This window comes from Cydia fagiglandana, chromosome 18, assembly GCF_963556715.1.
Source record: "Cydia fagiglandana chromosome 18, ilCydFagi1.1, whole genome shotgun sequence".
NCBI lineage: Eukaryota > Metazoa > Arthropoda > Insecta > Lepidoptera > Tortricidae > Cydia > Cydia fagiglandana.
The window spans coordinates 18102540-18118311 of NC_085949.1; the positions used below are offsets into that span (position 1 = coordinate 18102540).

The 15772-nt window shown below is 42.0% G+C and overlaps 1 protein-coding gene across 1 annotated transcript in view; it reads right to left on the reverse strand.

Moving 5' to 3' along the window:
* LOC134673478 (serine/threonine-protein kinase D1) overlaps positions 1 to 15772 on the reverse strand; it is a 107229-nt gene that overhangs the window by 13170 nt on the left and 78287 nt on the right. The window contains exons 2-12 of the mRNA XM_063531472.1: positions 12545 to 12693; positions 11605 to 11749; positions 11143 to 11286; positions 9650 to 9813; positions 5738 to 5896; positions 4975 to 5068; positions 4627 to 4742; positions 4152 to 4237; positions 2686 to 2815; positions 2188 to 2320; positions 419 to 613 (exon numbers count right to left, since the gene is read on the reverse strand). Of these exons, the coding sequence (XP_063387542.1) occupies positions 419 to 613; positions 2188 to 2320; positions 2686 to 2815; positions 4152 to 4237; positions 4627 to 4742; positions 4975 to 5068; positions 5738 to 5896; positions 9650 to 9813; positions 11143 to 11286; positions 11605 to 11749; positions 12545 to 12667 (1489 nt within the window). The 5' untranslated portion in view covers positions 12668 to 12693. The remainder of the gene's footprint in view (positions 1 to 418; positions 614 to 2187; positions 2321 to 2685; positions 2816 to 4151; positions 4238 to 4626; positions 4743 to 4974; positions 5069 to 5737; positions 5897 to 9649; positions 9814 to 11142; positions 11287 to 11604; positions 11750 to 12544; positions 12694 to 15772) is intronic.

A 15772-nucleotide genomic window follows, 5' to 3' on the forward strand; every position in this document is an offset into this window, starting at 1 on the left:
GCCGGACTCGGGGGGCGGCAGCGCGGGCCCTCACGTTACTCACGGTCGTGCTGGCGCAGGGCGGTGACGGGCAGCAGCGCGTGGCGCACGGCGGTCTCCCAGGAGCGCGCGAGGTAGGCGCCCACGCCGGACTCGGGGGGCGGCAGCGCGGGCCCTCACGTTACTCACGGTCGTGCTGGCGCAGGGCGGTGACGGGCAGCAGCGCGTGGCGCACGGCGGTCTCCCAGGAGCGCGCGAGGTAGGCGCCCACGCCGGACTCGGGGGGCGGCAGCGCGGGCCCTCACGTTACTCACGGTCGTGCTGGCGCAGGGCGGTGACGGGCAGCAGCGCGTGGCGCACGGCGGTCTCCCAGGAGCGCGCGAGGTAGGCGCCCACGCCGGACTCGGGGGGCGGCAGCGCGGGCCCTCACGTTACTCACGGTCGTGCTGGCGCAGGGCGGTGACGGGCAGCAGCGCGTGGCGCACGGCGGTCTCCCAGGAGCGCGCGAGGTAGGCGCCCACGCCGGACTCGGGGGGCGGCAGCGCGGGCCCGCCCCCCGCGCCCGCGCCCACCGGGTCCACGCCCACCATGTAGTCCACGTTGGCCGTGCGGATCTCGAAGCAGTGCATCACGTCTGTGGAACGATCCCATTTTATTACTGACTTCTTTTTATTTAACAGCCCTCCCTCGGCTCTCTCCATTGTTTGCGTTCCTATCCAACGTATATGCGCTAACGCTTTGGTAAGAATCTAGACACGCGGTAGCGTGTCCAGCCAAGTTCAAAGAAAAAGGAACTGGCGACGCAGCAACCGTGTGTAATATTACACGAACCATTTCGAGCTACTTTTGACCCCTTCACAACTTGAAAGCTACTTTACCTACACAAATGAAATTTATGTAGCACACGTATTCAAACCCCTTAGCTTGTCCAAAATATAAAATTTCATAAACATAGCTCATATAGTTATTGAAAAATCAACGTGTAAAAACTGACATTTTTGTGACTGACTGACATATAGATCAAAAACCTAACCCACTTCCAGATGACCTAGAAACTTGAAATTTGGCATCAAGGTAGACTATTAGGTGTATATAGAGGAAAAAATCCGAAATCTGGAAATTATTGATATTTCGATGGAAAAATTTTTTTATAATTATAGACCAAAAACCTAACCCACTTCTATATGACTTAGAAATGTGATATTTGGCATGAAGGTAGACTGTTAGGTGTATATAAAAGGAAAAATTGGAAAACTGGAAATAATTGATATTTCGATGGAAATAATAATAATAAATACTTATAGACCAAAAACCTAACCCACTTCTAGATGACTTAGAAACCTGATATTTGGTATCAAGATAGACTATTAGGTGTATATAACGGGAAAAAACTGAAAACTGGAAATTATTGACATTTCGATGGAAAAAAAATTAATTAATACTTATATACCAAAACCTAACCCACTTCTAGATGACTTAGAAACTTGATATTTGGCATCAAGATAGACTATTAGGTGTATATAAAGGAAAAAATCTGAAAACTGGAAATTATTGATATTTCGATGGAAAAAAAATTAATACTTATAGACCAAAAACCTAACCCACTTCTATAGCCTGACAACAGTTTATTTAACCTTGAGATAGTGTCGCTGCAAACAGCTTACGTATGGCAATAATGTGCGTACTTCATAGTTGTTGGTAAAAACTAGCCAAGACAAATCCTTTATAATTTCAGGATTTTTTACACAGCACAGAACTTGGCACGCATATAGATCTCAATTCTTTTGTCGGCGAGTCAACAACGACACATATTCTTAATATTGAACTTGGCTCTCATTTCTACATTTATGTTTTTGTTGGGATTGACATCTCCTTAGGGTGTTATTCCATCTATTCGATTCCTTTGTCCAATGTGTACTGCGTCTCACGTTTAGTTTTAATTAAGGAGTTAAGTAGACGCACTGACATTGGACAAAGAAATTGGCGGAATACATCCTAATCCACAAGAGAGAATCTAAAATATATCTTGGTCGATTGAATGTGATTGTCTTTCCGCTTTAATCATTTATTTTTGGTTTGGTTCCTTCAGCATAGCATTTTTTTTCGGAAACAAAAGGGAAAAAGGTTACGTAAAGAAGGTAGGAAGGTTTCTGAAACCTGATAACAAAATCAAGCTGAGATGATTGTGAAATAAGCTAAAATGCAGACCTGAGTGCGGTGTCCGTGCGGTGTCGACAGCTAAGATCTCGTTGAGCGGTATCTCCTTGTAGTATTTGGAGCCCTGATCCGACTGGAACAGTGTTATTGACTTGCTGTCCAGTCGCCAATAATGCCGTTTGATCTGTCAACACACAAAAATTAATACATTGATCGAGCTGAAATAGAGAGTGGAAGAATTGGCGTCGGCAGAAATTATCGTCCTGCGACAGATTTTTTTTGTGAGTGGACGGGTTCAATAGTTGTGGACTAAGTTAGTCTGTTAATAATACTTCTGGGCCTGAGAAAATTAAATCAGATCTAGCCACCTCCACCTCACCTGCTTATCCTTGTTGGTGAAGTGCACGAGCCAGCCCTCCTTGATGCTCTGGCCGGTCCTCTTCTTGGCGTGCTTGACGCTCTGCACGATCCGCATGAGCGGGATGTTGGCGCTGGGCGACGACGACGAGCTGCAAGGTCAAAGCTCAGAGCTAGCCACCTCCACCTCACCTGCTTATCCTTGTTGGTGAAGTGCACGAGCCAGCCCTCCTTGATGCTCTGGCCGGTCCTCTTCTTGGCGTGCTTGACGCTCTGCACGATCCGCATGAGCGGGATGTTGGCGCTGGGCGACGACGACGAGCTGCAAGGTCAAAGCTCAGCGCTCACAGGTATAGGCCATGGGGGACGTCATGGGTGGTGCGGTGGTGGCGTTATGTCCGTGTCAAATTGGGACAGATTATGTGTTTGTGTGTGTCATAGTCATAGCTCTTGTTTGGAGCCATATACACGGTGTAACATGAGGAAACCGAATAATTTTAACCACGCATTTCTGAGGTCAAATGAAGTAAAAAATGTAATATGAGTTTAGTCAATTACGCCAAAAAAAATACTTTTTTTTGTTTTGTTTTTTCAATTGTTTTAATGTATTTGTACATAAGAAATAAATGTTATGGGTAAACTTTTTTTTTATAATTAGGCTATTACTTAGTGTGTCCCACTGCTGGGACTAAACTTGTCACTTAAAATTGATTTTTACATAGGTAATTTGTTTCGTAAAACCTACTTTTTGCAAAAATTCGATTTATCTTCTTTCCATCGCACAACTGTATTGAAATAAGCTTAAAATTGTATTATTTAACGTAATAAATGTGTTATCACTTTTTGCAAAGTGTTACTTGTCACTTTTTGACATCTATCAATAAGGATATTTAGACTACGTCCCATAGCAGCAACATCACCATCAAAAAGGCCTTTTACACTATGTAACAATAAAAACTTGTTTTTTTTAATTAATAATATCTCTGAAACTAGGCGAATTTCAAAAAAGTTATAAGGACATTTTTGTCTCTAAATATAATCAGGAATACGCTGTTCATTTCATTCATCATCATTATTCGGTTTCCTCAAGTTACACTGTGTATGGTATTTCCATGGTAAGTTTAGATTTTTATTTTATAGTTTAGAAGATTTTTATTTCGTTGTGTTTCGTAAGCTAGTATAGTCTAATATCGGCACGATCTATTAGGTATTTAAGCTGAGTTTTACAAATGAGTGAGGACAATAACTGCTCTATAGGAAATAAATAGCAATAACTAGAACGGTTTGAAAAGGTTTCTTATCACCACTGGTGACGCTGATTAGGGTTCAAGCAAAGCAGAGAAAAATCTAAAAAGTTACATAAATAGACGTAGTGCATACCTACCTAAGAAACAAACATTAAAAGCTGCAAACACGAGCTAATCCCACACATAACTTTGACATTAAGTACATATATGGACAGGGAAACATTTATCAATACAGATACCACTCTAATGTGCCGGCACTTCATTGAGGTGCGGTGCATTTTCTTAGAGATGGCTTCTCTAGTATTACATAGTACCTCAATGTTAACTAAACACAAAACGCGTATTGGAGTGGTAGCGGTAGAGACGGACACAGACGCCACCACGTACTCATAAAGCCAGCCACACACGTACCTGCTGGGCCGCGACGCCGAGCGTTCGGGCAGAGTGTCGCGCTGCGGCTCCGAGCCGTCCGAGCCGCGCCGCCGCCGGAGCTGCACCTGTACATAACATTCACGAGTTACACAAGAGAAGTCAGTGAGAAATGATACTTTAGTTACCGGTCAGTATAGTAAACAATTCCCGAAGAAAATGGCACGTTTGAAAAATGCGCTAGGTTGTTAGAATTTCGTGCTCGTGAAAAATGATTTTTCAGTTGACACAATTGGTTTGTCAAACTGTAAAAATAGCTAAAATATAATTTCAATTCGACTTGTATGTGCTAAAAATATGGATCGTATCCCGGGCTTCTAAGCATCGGAATCTCCTACAAGCACTGTAGTTAATAGAAGGTCTATATTCTCCAGCGAAATCTGTGAGATCTAGGCTATTAATGATAAATAGCACTGCCTCTACTTCAATACAATAGGTGGCGCCTCAAATGACTTACCTCATCGTCAATATCATTGGACGCTCCATCGTTTGAGCCACCCTCGTCGGACTCGTCGTCCGGAAGTCGTGCGCTTTCTGACAGCTCGCTACCGCCACTGCTGTCCTGGTATTCGCCTGTATAAAAGAACCGTTTTGAGTTGGCTAGTTTTTCGGACAGTTCATGTAAGGCGCTTGAAATATCATGTACCGTGTCTCCGTGCGGACTAGAAATTTTTACTACGCGCATATCGCAAACGCATCCCAAATTTACCCTAGTCTCAATAACCGGTGCAGGCGTATTAGGGTTTACGAAACCTCCTTCTGACCTTCCAATAGGTATTCAAGATGTAAAGACGTCAGTTCTTACCATGTGAATCGCGTATCTCGCCGCCGCAGTCTTTGGGCACGTGTGGCAAGCACTTGCGGTGCGCGTTATAGTGGCAATCACGGCATTGGAGACCCTGTAATAAATCACGTAATAAATGCCGACGGAAAACGGATCTATGTAGATTCAGCAGCTGGAGGATACGGATGAAAGTCATGTGACGAGAAAGGTATTACGAATGAATGTGGAGGGAAGTACGAGGAAAGGAAAACCGAGGAAAAGGTGGATGGACTGTGTGAGAGATGATATGAAACGAATGCAAGTGAATGATGAAATGACGGGCGACAGAGAGGTGTGGAAGAGAAAGACATGCTGCGCCGACCCCAAGTGAATGGGACAAGGGCAAGAGAATGATGACCCGGCTTCAACGGCGAGCGGAAGGGGCTCCGTTCGGCGTCAGCTTAACTCGCAATGGTTGAATATGACTGCATACAAGTGCTTGTGCTAAGTAAATTTAAAGGGAAAAGAATTAAAAGAGTCACAAAAGACGTCACAGAGCTCTGCTCGACGCGCAAAATAGATTTTCATACGAGCACTTCCACCGCTCGCTAGTAATCGGAGCGGATTGAGCGAGTTAACATGGCTCCGCTGTCATAGCGTCATACGCTAGTTTTGAATGGATTCCACTCTTATTTTTCACCTCGCTCGCTCCGAAGTCTGCCGGCAGTGGAAGGCAAAAGCTGAAACTCTTTGTGGGTGGAAGTACACCACCATTTCACTCCGTTTCCTTATTTCCGCTCATTACCTGCTTGAAGAGGCCGCGTAGCAGGCGCTTGCAGTGCCGGCACACCGTGGGCCGCGTGTAGGAGTGCACGGCGAACGTGTGCGGTATCCCCAGAGACAAGCCCCACGTGGCGGAGCTGCGGGACGGCGAGCGGCTGCGCTTGCCGCTCGCGCTGCCCAGCTGGATGCATTACAAGCTCCATTATATACAGATAAATCGGTAGTAAATTATCTGGTAAATTATGACCAATGAAAGAAAACCAATGTAACCAACATGCCAGTAGAAAACGGCGCGAAATTCAAAAAATTGTACGGGAGTTCGACACTTCATTTTTCAAATGACACCTTTTTCTACAAAAAAATGTTGAGTCAGACTTTAAAATGTACTTTATTATCAATTGAGTTTATTAATTTCAACAAAAAATAGCATTGTCAAGTTATTCTTTTCAATATCAACTGAGGTACTTACATCCTATTGTAATGGTTATTGTTGGGTTGATTTGACACTATAAGGCACTTGTCCCACCGCCGACGATGAGCGATAAGCGAGTAGAACGATAAACTAGAAACGAGTAGGCGAGCGGCGAGAAGCGAGTGTTAGCTCTAATATAGTTTTGTCGCTCGGCTATAGGCGAGTGTTCGAGTGCGACGGGCTATTACTATTATTACGCAGACTGATTGGTCTCGCAGCTTCAGTTCCAACTACGAGGCGAGCATCGCCGAGCGAGTACCGCTGAGCTAGTTTTATCTTATCGCGGCGACAAACTAGTAGAGCGAGTGTTCTCGCCGGCAGTGTGAACAGCCAGCGATGAACTATTAATATATGTGTCTCTTTTACTAACACAGGATCCTAATCTTTTGTTCGTTTCTTGGGCGAGAAAATCGCCGATTGTTAATCGCTTACTCGCTCTTGGTGGGACAAGTGCCTAAATATAAACAATCATACTTTGTTGGCCTTTGCAATCTGCGTTTACCAACTCATTTTTTACGTGATCTGCCATTTCCTTAGTGTCCAAAAATCCGATTTTAAATATCAACTGTATCTTAATGTTAATGTTGAAAGAAAATTAACAGCACCTATTTGTTCAAACTAAGTGCCTACCTCTATTAATCCCCTAATAAAATAAACTACCTAAGTAATACTTTATATAGTCAATGAATAACATAATCTTTCATCGTGCCACATAATTGAGCATATAGACAAAATAACGATATTGTATATGAGCTTCAAGTTAAAACAAGCAATCAAAGTAGCCATAGCAGTGGCAAATTTACGTCTAAACAAGTATAATGTCCATATTTTCTGAACTGTAGGGTTGTGGAATGTGAAAACAATAATTTGTTATAGTTTTGAGCTTGGTCTTATGTCTTGGAGAGAGGTGAATGGAACGAATGACGAATGAATATAATCGCACACAGGAAAAATAGTATGAAGATAAAAATTCTCAATTTAAAATTTAATGTCGGTGTGTCCAGTCTTGCTATCAAATATCATACAAAAGGTATTTACTGTGGGGAGGCGACATACTCGTACACGACACTAGTGGTGTATATAGACATGCACCTGTAAGTCTATACGCCTTGAGGATAAATGCGCAAAGGTTAACGCAGATGAGATGACGCTTTACAAATCCAAAAAAAATAAAAACAGTGTAATCCAAAGAAAAAAAACAACGGGTTGCACTCCGGGAGTGCCGACAGAAGTGAAAACTCAATGACTAGTCCAAAATGTTTGCAGCACTACGTATAATTGACCCATCCTCCTTTCTATTGAAAAACTTTAGTTCCGAAATTGCTGGCCAGTGAACTAAAATTTGTAGCGTTAATTGTTTAAAATTCGAATAGAAATTGTAAAGTTACCTTGCAGACCTCGCATCTAAATATATTTGGTCATGATATTTTGAGTCTTATTCACCACTAAAAGTGAACTCTAGCACGTTTATTAGCGATTTCATCAAGATGTAGCTTTATTGAATTATATTTGAGTGATATAAAGTTAGAATGTAACTGTGAGATCCTCGTATTTCAGCCCGTACAAGATTAGAACATTGAGCTTTATTGCTTAATATAAAAGTCCAGTTTCAAATAATTGACCTGATTATGATACGTTATGACTAAAGTTCACCAAAGGGTGAATAACATTGTCCGTGACACATGACGTCAGCGTTACGTTACGCGTTACGCTGTATCGAGTTTATCATTTTTTTCCCACCTCAAAAAGTGCTCAGCGCAGCTAAAGAAGTTTTCACTTCAAAAAAAAAGTATGTATGTAGTACGAGCAATGCTCACCGACGCGGGCGCTTGCGACGGTTACCTACAATTTGGCACCCGAGCGGGCGCACGCGCCAGCTAACGCAGGCCCTATAACCAGGGATATACAGAGTGATTAATCCAAATGGGTCAGTATGGAAAAGTCAGAAACTATGAGAGATAGCGAAATCTGTTCTTTGGAACCATGGCTTCGATTTTAGATTTAATAATAATGGCATTAATTTTTTTTTTATCTATCTTACATAACCGGGATTCGAACCTGGTCAATATTCTTTATGTAATTGCGTGTAGTATTTGTTTGTATGGCAACTTTTAAACGATGCGAATTTTTTTTAATGAAGTTTGTTTTATCTCGGGGCCCTCTATGATTTTTGGTCGAAATCCCCCCACCTATCACGCATCGTTTAAAAGTTGCCATACAAACAAATACTACACGCGATTATTATCTCCCGTGTGTGTGAATCCATTCATTCAATTCGCCTTTCTTCTGTAGAGCTATTCATACTTCTGTTTAATATTTGTACTCATTATGTTTATAAACTGAAATAGATATAATTTACTACAGAAAAGTGACCAAGCTCTCCTCCAGTGGGCTAGGTCGGATTTCCTAAGTTGAATCTAATACTCGTATGTTTACTATTGGATGATGGGTAGCGTGGGTGGTTGAAATAAAACTCAAAAGGCAAATAAAATGAAATGTTATTTATTAAAATAAAATTAGTTACAAACATATTTGTGTCCCAAGTTACCCACCACCCAATAACGTTAGTGTCAAACCTGACGAAATAAAAGGTTAAACGTAAACTTAACATTAAACAAAAATAATAAATAATACTATAGTATTAAATATGGACGGAATTAAGTTCATAAAACAGATCTAAAATTATAAATTAGTATTTTTTTAAATAAATTATACATACCTAATTATTTCATACAATTTGTGATGAATTTTAGTTTTAATTTTATACTATTAGAAAATACGTTCATTATTCGTCTATTTGTAACGTGTGTATATGAAACTGTATAGGCATGTAAAAATTCAAAAATTCTAACCTAACTGGAAAATAGTAAAATATGTGTAGGTGTTCTTATTTAATAATTTATGAACACATTCGATGTAGACATAAATAATTAACAAAATTGAAATAAAATTATAGAAAAATACTGAAATTAAAGAAGTTAAAGACACCATTTTAATATTACAGATAAAACACATTTTTATTGTCCTTAACGAGATTCTACGTGTAAATACTGTAAATTCATCCAAAGATAAATAATATTATAAAAAGACAATAAATTTGTCGATATTTCATTTATATCCCTCGCCTAACATAAATCGGCGTATTGGTAACAGTCCGCCAGAATGTCGCTAAAGAATGTTTCTAATTTAATACTTGTGAAAATGCTACGAAATAAAAAACGTGTAAAATACAAAATCCAGCTCCCTAGCATTCATAGAAAAGTCAAAGAGTTTGTAAGCGGTTCCAGCGGAATGCTCTATCTATTTTTTGTTTGAAGTCATGGGATGGCACCTGTTAATCCTGTTATATCCTACAACTCTCAGGAGCGGATTTCTACTTGTACCGTCCCCTTAATCCGCCCTTATGCCATACGCTCAGCTGTCATCCGACTTGATAGTGAGCAGGTCGGCGATGCGCCTTACCAGCGAGTCGTCGTGCGAGGCGTGCGAGGCGTGCGTGGCGTTGGAGGCGTGCGAGGTGGTGGAGGCGCGGGAGGGGGAGCGCGGGGCCGCCGAGCCCCGACGCGCCGCGGGGCAGTTGGACGGGACCTTCACGGCGCAGCGCTTGTGGTAGTTTAGGCCGCAACCTAAAATGAAAATGTACGAATTACGATTAAATAAACCAACTATGAAAGATTCACAGGCTATTAAATAAATCATTTGTGGTAGACGTGAGATCTTTATGTACTGATGAACATGATTGTTATCATGAAAAATTAATTAATAAATATAAAACTGGACATTCTTGTAGAAAAAACGGTATACACTGTTAACTGTACATCGATCAGTGGACCTTATGCCTCTTGCAATAAGGTGCAGTCTGGTGTACAGTTAGGAGTGTTGCTGTCTGTATAACTACAATAGTGTTTGTTATTATGAAACCAGTTTCAGCAAATAAATCATACATTTCTTAAGGTGTGCAAAATGTATATGGTTTTAATACTTTTAATACTGCTGCCAATTAAATTGACAGGTTGCAGTGCTGGAGTAGTAACAATATTCGCTCGTAGATGAGGCGGTTGTCACACTGCCGCCGCGTCTCGTTGCGAGACGCGGAGCAACGGACTCGCATGCGGGGACAACGCACCAACGTCCGAGTTTTCTCCGCATCTCCGTCCGGAGCTGCGATGCGCGACGTCCCGCGTTCATTTCACATTCGAACGTTAAGGTGAAAACAGTCCCTATTTGTCGATAAAATGGAAACGGAACTTATTCAGAACGCTGCGGTGATACTTTCAGTTTGTTTTTTGTATAATCGAGTATAAACGCAGAAGACACTGCATGGGTACATCCCTATTTACAAACCAGACCTATAAATGGGTTTTTTCCTAGAGATTACCAAGATTTAAGGCAACCCAAAGATTTTTTTTTAATTGCACCCGTATGTCAACCGCGTCATTTGATTATTTGCTAAGCAAAATATTCGTCCCATTTAATATTCCTAATTGCTGGACGACTTTCAATTTCAAAAATAAACTTATCGAGGTCGATATCCATTGCGCCTACGTCCTTCTTTCACTAAAACCCGTACGGCACTGCGGAGCTCGGTGTGACATACCCTGCGGCACGCACCGCGTCTCCGTCCGAGCGCGCGAGTCGCCGTGCGTCTCGCTCCTCCGTGCGTCGACGCGGAGCCAGTGTGTCGTACCATGCGTTTTTTCTATACAAAATCAAGATTCTACATACAAAGTTAAAAAACGCATCAACGGACGCCGCTGCGAGATGCGGAGCAGTGTGACGACCGCCTGACGCCGCTCACTGGCGTGGCGAGAGCGACCATTCATAAAGCGCCATTCATTTATTATGTAAGACAATTTTTGCCAGTCTGTTGACCGCACCCCTCCCTGTATGAAAAAAATAAAACTAGGTTGATTCGTATGCCTCCTATACCATAAAAAAAGTGAATGGCTATTTACCTTCACACTTGAGCCCTTGGCGCACCAGTCCGAAGAGCATTTCCCCGCAGAAGTCGCAGAAGGTGGGCGACTTGTACGAGTGGACGGACAGCATGTGCGGCAGCGGCGCGGGCGCGGCGTCCGACTCACTGCCGCATAGGAGAGCTGCACATACAAACAAACATACAGGACAAGTTAATATATTGAAAAGCAACAAGTAGGTACCTATAGCTGTAAAAGTTGACAGCAATTTTGAGAATGGTAATCTCATTCATTTCTTCCTGAGCAGGCGCGAGTCGCGTCCGCCAGAATTACTTTCACAGTGTTAGTTGCTTGCCTATGATCTAAGCGGTCTATTGCAAACTGCAAGCAGTTGAAACTTGATAATGTTGTTAAAGAAATGCTTTTAATCCAGTCGTCAAAAGCACCGAGAGAGAGGGAGAGAGTATACGGTTCTCATGCGGTTTTTTCGGGTATACTCACGGTTGGCGGTGAGCACGATCTCGACGAGCGTCTCGTCCGACACGTCGGAGGCCGAGTTGATGAGCTGCAGCACGTTGGGCGAGCAGTAGTCGTGACGGAACAGCAGGATGCGCTCGCTCAGCCGGTTTAACCCATTGTCCGGAATCTGACGAAAATAAACAAGATATTATAGTGCGTTTGTCGCAGCAGTCGCAGCGGTCGCAGGTTAAGAGTGCACAGCGGTAGCTAATAATCCAAGACCACTTCTTCATTAGAAGCAGTTTGGTGGAAAAGCAGTCTACCAGGCACTACCAGGCACCTAATGCACGTGTCAATGTTGCAAAGGTTAATGTCAAAGGCAAAGATCAATGTGGTAAAGGTAATCAAAAAACCGGGCAAGTGCGAGTCGGACTCGTGCACGAAGGGTTCCGTACCATAATAAAAAAAAAAACAAAAAAAAGCAAACAAAAAACGGTCACCCATCCAAGTACTGACCACTCCCGACGTTGCTTAACTTTGGTCAAATCACGTTTGTTGTATGGGAGCCCCATTTAAATCTTTATTTTATTCTGTTTTTAGTATTTGTTGTTATAGCGGCAACAGAAATACATCATCTGTGAAAATTTCAACTATCTAGCTATCACGGTTCGTGAGATACAGCCTGGTGACAGACGGACGGACGGACGGACAGCGAAGTCTTAGTAATAGGGTCCCGTTTTACCCTTTGGGTACGGAACCCTAAAAACGAACGTTTAGGGATTCTTCAATCTGTCAGATTCTAGAATATAATTTTAAAATGAATCACACCAGGGTAGAAAAGGGGTTTAGCCTCGCCAGCTTTCACACAATATGTAATGAAATATGTAGTTCTTTAGGAGTGATATAGATTATTGGCAAAGTATCTGTCAGTACGGAATCGTGAAACACGCTCAGCGGGAATAACTGCTCTGCTCTGGCTAACCTTCTCGTGCACGAACTTGACGGCGAGCTCCTTGAGGTGCTGGAGCGTGAGCTGGTGCGCGGGCGCGGCCACGGCGTCGCGCAGCACGCCCAGCTGGAACAGGAACGTCACCTCGTCCTCCATCCCGACCGCGAGCCTCCCGAGCTACTCTGTCGACAAAGATTAATACTTAGATACATGTATACAAAAACAGATAGCGTATTCGGTCGACGCTGACACTGACAGCGCTGCCAGCGATGTCGGAGATTTTCTTTCGTGACCTTCGGATAAATAAATGGGTTACTTTACTTCTATTTTCGTTTTAACTACACCGAAAATAGAAGTGAAGTAATTTATCTTGTGAGACATTGATAAATATGTCACGCGTTAAAAAAAAAACAAACAACAAGACAACTAAGTAATCAGAAAACTCCACCTCTGACGACATTCGCCTCGATTGACAATGTTTCCTTCGTAAAAAATCTGACAACAATAGTCCAAAAGGAAAAATCCACTGATGATCGTTTGACAAGACCGAGTTTATTGTTAAGTATTTTTTTGGCGATCTTCGTACACATGGCGGCCATGCCATGTAACGCGTGTTGAATTTGTAAAACAAGCAAGCACGTACATTTGTTATAGTTTTCAACTGTCTACATTTACTACCACATAGGTAAACACAATAATGACGCCATGTCTCCACATGCCCGTAGAATAGTCGAAATTGTTAGAACTAATGATTTACGTAATCTACGCACTTCTTTATTGTCTAGTGTAAGTATTTGATCACACATGTCTCACGTATTCCGGAGCGATAACTCGAAAATAATGATATATTTTGCGCTTCACCTGTTTTGAATGTGCGACCTGCGCTGGATAGTGGATAACCTGCGATATCGTCCAACTTATCCATTGACAACATTTAAGCCTTATTGCGGAGACACAAGGTTCACCAGATCACCAGTGGTCAGTAAAGAGTGTTGCTGTTAGCACGATGAGCTCTCGGGTCATGGTTTAGCCGTGCAGAGGTCACTTATTATCGACGTAGAGAGTGCATGTTATATTTGTTTTACATCTCCACGTGTTGTTGCGCAACGATCAAATGCAGAGATTTTGTCGCATTCGATGATTAAACATACATATCTACCTACCTATAGCCCAAAATCAGTAGCGTGTCACATGTGACAACCCGAAAGCTTACGGACATACGTCCATGGTCAACGTCCTAAGAAGATTGATTAAATTTATCTCTCATCGTCCTGGTATACTTGACTCCTCATAGGCAGGCGGCTTGTGGTCTAAAACGATATGTTTTAAGCCGACCACTGACTAACAGTCCGCCGGACGATATCGGCCGGTCAGTTGTTCGGAACTGTAAAATTTTTGTTCTAACTGACAGGCCGATATCGTCCGGCGGCCTGTTGGTCAGTGGTCGGCTTTACAAATTAAATGTGTTTTCCCTAGCCTATTTGAGTGTCCCATTGCTGGGCAAAGGCCTCTCCCCTCGATTTCCATGACTCCCGATTTAGTGTTTCCTCCTGCCAGTTGTTTAGGAAGCTGTCCAGGTTATCACGCCATCTACGTCTGGACCTACACCGTCCACATATTTTACCATCCACTTACTTGTAAAGGCTAAGCTAGCCCACCTCTCCAGATGCATGCGGTAGACATGACCTGCTCAGTCCCATTTGAACCTAGCGAGTTTTCGCCTACGTCAGCAATGCGGGTGCGTAGCGTGGTGTTTCTTATTATTCGATCCATTATTTGAACACCTAAAATACTGCGCTCCTTAGCGCGTTGGCAAACCTTCAGTTTGGACTTTTGAATCCCATTGACTGAATTTGCTAAGTTTATAATTATAACTGATAATATATTCATAAGCAAATACAAACGTTCAAACGATACACATAAATAGGAAACGAGTTGGTCCTTGTCTCATTTACATGGCTTTACGTTATTGAGCCATCACTGGTACCAGACTACGTTACAAGCCTCTATGTTTAAAAATCTCGTTCGCTCGTTATTTAACATGTGACCTAACACAGTACTTGCAAAAAGGTTTATGAATTGTCAGTAAAGTCATACAGCATGGCTCTACTTGCACTACGCCTGTATTTTTGGCGATATGCGGTATGGTACGGCGTCTGGGACCTGTGGACCAACCGCGAAAACCGAAATACACAAATTGCGGGGATCTTTCTCTTTTACTCCAATATTTGCGAACGTTTTTTTTTCAGTTATAGCCCTGGTATGGAATCTGAGCGTAGCTTTATTTACTTATTGTCAAAAGCATATGATATGCCTATAATGTCAAAAGAAATAAACATAATTAACATCATAAAAAATATTGTGCTAAAATAAACATCATTATCTACGTCGCTCTTAATTAGGCTCTAGATTATAAATGTAGGTAAAACATCCGTCTCAAATCCTTGACATTGTCAGCTTAAGGAAAATCATTCCACTGACCCAAAACTATCTGTCGAATATCTTCAATGAGTGAAGTAATTGTTATGTATGGCAATGACGCGACAACAAGGTAATCTTTAAATAGGTACTTACCACAAAATAACAAGGTTTTGTTAAGGTGAATATAATCAACAAAATATTTATTAGTGGATTAAACACTTACGCAGTTACAAACACGTGTAGGATTGTTAGTAACACGGTAAGTTGTTGGTATAGTTGTCTTGTAAGCGCCGCTACTGACGACGGTGATGCTTACGTAGACATGGAACTACTAAATAAAATACATTAGTTAGTTTCCTGACTATCATGGAGTATCCATCGGTGATAAAAAAAACGCTCAGTCATGCAGCTTTTTAATATTTGAAGAAGGATGAACTGATCATTCATTAAAGGTTTCTTCTATTGACAAGCTTATGAGAGGAGCCAACTTGGTGACTTGAAACCGTAGTTAGTCGTACCTACCTGAAAAGTCATTTATTAGATTAACGTGTTTGTCAGAGGCATCATTGATAAATTGTGCTATACTTCCTGGAAATTTATGGCAAACATTACTGTTAAAAGAGTGCTCGGTCTTTATTTCAGATCAATGACTCAATGAGATTGAAATGTTTCCTACAGTCTATAATTTCTGTATTGTAGAATTTGTAGCAAGTTAGTATTTTGTAGTTTCCAAAACTTGTGCCGGGTCCCAGAATTGTTAGAGATCCCGAGATTAACGCTCAAGCACACCACCAAACAATAGCCAATATTTGGTCGTGTACCACCTAATTTCTACACAAA